This window comes from Cyprinus carpio, chromosome A15, assembly GCF_018340385.1.
Source record: "Cyprinus carpio isolate SPL01 chromosome A15, ASM1834038v1, whole genome shotgun sequence".
NCBI classification, from domain to species: Eukaryota; Metazoa; Chordata; class Actinopteri; order Cypriniformes; family Cyprinidae; genus Cyprinus; species Cyprinus carpio.
The window spans coordinates 7,301,882-7,308,401 of record NC_056586.1 but is presented as its reverse complement, the minus strand read 5'-3'; the positions used below and the strand labels follow the sequence as shown (position 1 = coordinate 7,308,401).

At 35.4% G+C, this 6,520-nt stretch overlaps 1 protein-coding gene across 1 annotated transcript; it reads right to left on the bottom strand.

Annotated features, from left to right (window-relative positions):
- Window positions 1–2,983: 2,983 nt before the first annotated feature.
- On the bottom strand, window positions 2,984–4,137 carry LOC122147673 (olfactory receptor 56A5-like). The gene has a single exon (XM_042770884.1). It carries the CDS (start codon window positions 4,122–4,124, stop codon window positions 3,126–3,128), a length of 999 nt encoding a protein of 332 aa, XP_042626818.1. The 5' UTR covers window positions 4,125–4,137; the 3' UTR covers window positions 2,984–3,125.
- Window positions 4,138–6,520: the final 2,383 nt, after the last annotated feature.

Here is a 6,520-nt window from a genome sequence, read left to right as displayed (position 1 = left end):
TTCCTGTCATGTTACCCTCATTGTTTACTATAAGTAGTCATGTTTTTGCCATTGTCTCTTGTCGTGTATTAACATAACGTTGTAACCTGCTGTCGGTGAGTCTAGTCTGTTCATGCCATGTCAAGTCTGCTCATGTCAAGTCTGTTCAAGCCTCGTCAAGTCTGTTCAAGTCAAGTCTTTGTTTATTGTTTGGATGTTTAGATTATCAATGTAAATAAACTGCACTTGGGTTCATCGCTACACTCGCCTTCAGTGGACTGATCGTTACACTCTGTATATACATACAATTTAAATTCACGTCTCACACACTTTGCCATTTGAATGGATCATCACCTCAATGCTCACTTCAAACTGGAATCACCGAGGAATATCCTGTGATGTCCACTTCGCAGGCACTTACGGTCAAATAGAACAAACGTCTGAAGTAGTAAGAGATACATACAAAATGTGCAGAGCGGTCTCAAACAGTTAAATTGTGAATGGCAGACATTTGAATTCTGTAGGCACAGTGTCTTACAGGCCTAATCTAACCCATGTTGAACACACAGTGAAACCATTCATATATTGAATCTTCAGACCAGATATGTGATATATATAAACACAGTTCTCTATATAAGACACATTATTCCTAAACTAACAGAGTTTCATTTGGGAAACACTCCTATTTAAACGCCACACTTATTTACTGATTACCTACACCCAATGATTATGTGTGAAAACACTTCTACCTAATTTACCTAGAAATAATAGCTTGAGCACTATAAATAAGCTGCAGGATAAACTCTCTTGGCTGTTTGAACAACATTTGAGGCCCATTTTGGAGAGAGAGTTAAGTGAGAGTAAGAAGAGGACAGAAAGAGGAAGAGGAGAGGAGGACAAAAAGGAATATTACAGAGGATAATAATAATAATAATAAAAAATCACAGATGAGATCCAGACAACATTGTTATCATCTGGGACAATGTAAGGTTCCATCGAGCTGCTCTGGTCTGCAACTGGGTCATCAACTTTCCATAAGGTTTGGTGCTCCACCTGACACCATATTTTCCATTTCTGAACCCAGTTGACAAGTTTTTCAGCATGCCGTTGAAAGGTATATGACCCCCAACCCCATCAATGCACACCCATTCTCCTTGCCAGGGCTGGATACGCCACATGACACTTATAAATATATAATGGAAAATATATAATGAATAGTGAAGCCAGGGCTGGATACGCCACATGACACTTATAAATATAATTGTGCACATTATGTATGTGTGTTTTAATGACCAAAAACTCCAGTGTGCAATCCATTGTTTGCACATTTGACCAAGCAAAAGACAAATGAACAAATTACAGTTTTATACAGTAATTTGTCATACATGTATGTGTAATTTGGAGTGTTTTTGGCTAATCAAGCAAAAGAAATTTGTGTGTAGAGTTTTACTATGCAAAAACACAATTTTTAGTGAGATAATCTTTAAGAGATAAATGTTAGCATTTGCAAGAGATGTGTAATGTTTTGCATCTTGTGTGCATATTAGGTATATGTTATAGGTGTAGGTTAGTATTCCTTATTCAAATGCTCTATCTTGTGGACAAGATTATGCTACTGCATTTCCTAAAACAAGGCTAATGAAGATTAGCTCTGCATCTATCTATCTATCTATCTATCTATATATATATATATATATATATCTATATATATATATATATATATTATATATATATAAAAATTTTTTTTTTGGCCATTTTTGAAAACAATATATCTTTTGGCCATTTTTGAAATATATATATATATATAATATATATCTATATATATATATATATATATATACATATATATATATATATATATATATAAACATTAAATTAATCTCAGTTATACCAGTGATTAAGCTTTAAACAGGTAACATTAGGGGCAATACAGAATTATTTACTATGTTCTATCAGTGTGAAGTAAGAGCTGATGTAGGCTACTAAATTTTAAAGCTTAATGTAAAGATTTTAAATGAAGAGAATGAGGAAGAACACATTTGCTAAAAAAAAGGAAATAAAGTTTGGGTCTCTTTCAAAAGTCTCTGTTTTCAAAATGATTGATGAAAAGAACAACCCAACCCAAAGATAACACTAGATGGTGACACATTACCACTAATCAGAACATATCTTTGCTAAATATTATTGAGATGTGGTAGATTTGAATATGAGAGCAATCTATACATTGCTATGTTTTATAATTACTCTTCTTAATATAAATTACATTGTCATTTGTGCATTTCTGATTATGTAATAATACAGAATTTTCATTTTTTATTCTCTTCTATAATATAGTAAGATAACAGTGTCACAAAACTAATTGAACAGTTTAAAGCTATGGCTGGTCCATATTAGCCACAAATTAATGGTAGAAATTATGTTATTATTATTATTATTATTATAGGCTGCTATTAGTACATTTTACAATCTGCACATGTAAAAAGTATATCCAGCATGTGAACTCCATTGCACAAAGGTCAGATGTCTTGCTTACATTGACACAAAACCTGATGATATGTTGTCCAGCATGATTTGAGAATGTTCTTGTGTTTCAATGTAAGCTTGAGTCCTGCTATCATTTAACCAAATTGACACATAATAATTAAACAATTCTGGAGAAAAAAAAAAATTACATGTAACCCCTCTCCCGGGTTATCACCACCACACCTCATTCTTGTTCTGAGTGGGCCTCGAACCCAGGATTCTGGCATGGTAGGCTGACACACTAACAAGGAGGCTAAATGACCACAGCCACAAGTGTCAGTCACTAGCACGTCTCTTGAGATCAGGGGAGTGAGGTTTACCTGCACAACACCTACTCACTGGCCTCCGTTACACACACACACACACACACACACACACACACACACACACACACACACACACACACACAGTACATACAATCACACACACACACACACACACACACACACACACACACAGTATAATTTAAAAATACATAAATAAAGCACATGATTTGCACATATTGCACTGTGGGGTCTGTACATAATATGAAAGTAGACAAAAGATTGTACAAGAGTATTTGCTTTTAATCATGTATTTGGTTGTCTATAGTTTTACATGAAGCTGTGTATAAAACAAGTATTTTACAGAGATCCTGAAATTGCAAATATTTTTGGGACTCTAAGTTTTGAAGTATAATAACAGTTTGTTGATGCACACAATCTCTGGGTTATTTTAGCAGTACATTTTCTTATCTCTTTGGTTCTAACACCATATATTACTGGATGCAAAAGTGGTGGCAACAGTGTTACTTGGACTGATAAAAAGACATTCATCTCATTAGGCATAATCATAGTTAGTCTGTTATATATAACAGAAAAAATTGTTGCAATGGAATAGTTTATGAATATTATCAAATGAGGAATGCACGTTCCAAGTGCCTTGCTTTGACTATTTTTTGACACCTTTAAACTGACAGAAAGTATTTTAGCATATGACACCACAATCAGAAATGTAGGGAGCACAGATAAACAAACTATTATAAGTAAACCATACACATTGCTTAAAAGGCTGAGGCTACTTGTACCACATGATATGTTAATGACAGAAAGGTTATCACAAAATAGTTTATTAAGAGAATGGCTGCATAAGGGAATTCTTGATGTCAAATATATTTGACCAGCTACTGAGAAAACAGGAATTAAGTTGCTTAACATTAGCCAAATTTTAATTTTACTAGGATTCATGATATTATGGTACTGTAATGGCTTACAAATGGATATATACCTATCATAGGCCATTACTGTTAAAGTAGAGTAAGTGCAAGCAGCATAAATACTAAGCAAATAGACTTGGAGAAGACACCCCTCATATGAACTAGTGTGCAAATCAGTTAGGAGATTTGAAAGCACTTTTGGCCAAACTGCACTGCTTCCAAGCAGTCCACAGCATATCAGGTTAAACAAAAATATATACATTGGTTTATGGAGACTCGATTCTAAGTAGATGACGAGCATTATAAATATGTTTGCTAAGGTTGCAACTGAGTAAACTAAAAAAATAAAAATAGTCAATACATATTTCCGTGGGCCCAGTGATTCATAGGTTGAAAATACCAGATCAAAACCAACAGACTTGTTCATCCTTCGGGCTGGAAAAGCAAATAATAAAACATGAAAACAGTGCATTATTGAATTACTTATTATCGTACAGTAATATTATTGACAAATAAAAACATTAATAAAATAAAGTAATACAAAGTATTATTTTTAATTTAAATGGCTGTTACACTAAGTTTAAATATATATCTGCAAGCATTATATAACATGCAGGACTTGCAAAATATAACACTCAGCAAAAAATCCACCAAATAGTACCTTGTTGTTAATGCAGATCAGCTTCCATGTGCACTGCAAAACATTGTGATTGGGCTGTTTTATAAAGCCCGTCTGCTGCTTGGCTGGAGATGAGATCAACAGATTTTATTGTGGTTTCTTTAGGGAGCAGATTTCCATATCATATCTTGTCCATAGAGCTCCGGAGACTGACGTCACACAATCTAAACTACGCAATTTTGGCAGGCCATCAGGAAAGCGATAGAGTGGCTGTAGCATTGGTATCGACAGTGGTCGAACAATAATTTAAAACCAGACTGTTTAGACCTTACAAACCTTATTATTTCAAAATGGTGGATGGCTGCTGTGCGCCAGGATGCCAGAACAGGCGGGGGAAAGCAAAGAGGAAATCATTTTATTGTATTCCTAAGGATCCCGATAGATGACTAAAATGGTTCACTGCAATAAAACATTGTATTTTTATAATTCTATTTTTGTTTTCTATCTCAGTATTCATATAAGGGTTTTAATGTTTAATAGTAACCGTAAAATCACATAAAATACTTTTAAATGTGTTTAATAACTGTGCTAATATAGGCTATATAAGAATTTCTGTAAATTATACACATTATCCCACCAGTCACAATTGTGACTAAACGCAAAACACAAATTTTCACACACTTTTCCATAAAATTTTCCAAAAAATATTGATTATTTAAAAAAAATTGGGATTAAACAGGTTAAGATTTCATTATTATTATGATGTCTACTGTACTCACAGTGATATAGGCCTAGTTATGCTGGCTACTTAAATTTAATTACTATTTATTTTTATATATTTTTTTAAATATAACAAGCAACGCTTAACTTAAAATAAAATGTATGAAAACATGTAAATTGCACAATGTGGTTTTTAAATTAACTTCTAAATTATAAAAAATATATATATATTTTATTTATTGAAATATATTCATTTGGCCTACACAGGGCCTCTCATAACTTGTTTCATAACAGATGTATTTAAACATCAAATAATTTAGACATAACTAATGGGTAAAGTAAAATATAATGTGCATATAGCCTAGTCTAATATTTTGTGAAATGGTCTTCTCTAGACTTCATTTATCATTCCCTCCAGGATTTCGCGATTTTTGAAATCAAAATGTCTGATTTTTTGGTGGCAAAATTTGCAATGTTGTTTTATTTCATTTTTTAAATAAATAATGTTTTTATGACATTTACCATATTGTAATATGTTAGAATAGTCATACAAACACAATGTATAAAGCTGGTTCCCTTTCAGTCTGTCACTCTTGACATCATGTCGGTGACCAACAAATTGGGATCTCGTTAGAGAGACCAATCCACTCAGAGTGTACACTAAACGAGCCAATGCACATTGGCGTGCATGATTGCATCCAGCTCCTGCTGATCACAGTGCATACAAGCAATGCAAACTATCTTTTCGCTTCGCAGCTGAGTGACAACATCGTTCTGCTCCTAGCAATCTAGCATGCTCTAGGGAGTCTAGCATGCTATAGGGAGCTTCTTGTGTTGGCGGACGGCACTTCAGCGGTGGTTCTTCCTGTGTCGAGTAGGTTGCACATTTCAGGCTACACTACCCCCTGTTGTGCTGCAAACAGCCATTTCCCCTCTGCATCTCAGCACATAAAAGAGCATTTCCCTGAAAGAGCCTATTTCTCTAAAAGAGCTTACATGGGTGCGTCTTTGTAAAGACGACAGATCATCTTTTTAAAGATGCCATTTCACCCATGTGTTTCTGGATGCGGTCGTTACCTGGTGCCAGGTGATGGTCACGATTGGTGCCTCATGTGTCTGGGCATTACACATGCTGAGGTGGCGTTCGCAGATGAGTCATGTTCCCATTGCGGGAAGATAACCATCTCGTATAGGCCAGGCTCCCTTTCCTCCAGCGGGGTGGAGTTCCGTTTCCTCTGCCACGATCTAGTGTTCGTCCTGACGGCAGCCAGGCGATGACTACTTTGGGCAGAAGCACGGCCAGTCTGAGGGTTACAGTGGTGGCAAACCTCTCAGGAACCAACCCTCAGGGGCCATCGATGCAACCAGTTGAGCCACCAAAGAAACGTGCTGGGTCCTCTTCCAGAACATACCAGCGGTTTCTTTCAGTGCTCCTCCCGATGACCGGATATCAATCCCTGCATCATGGAAGAGCTCTCTGGAGA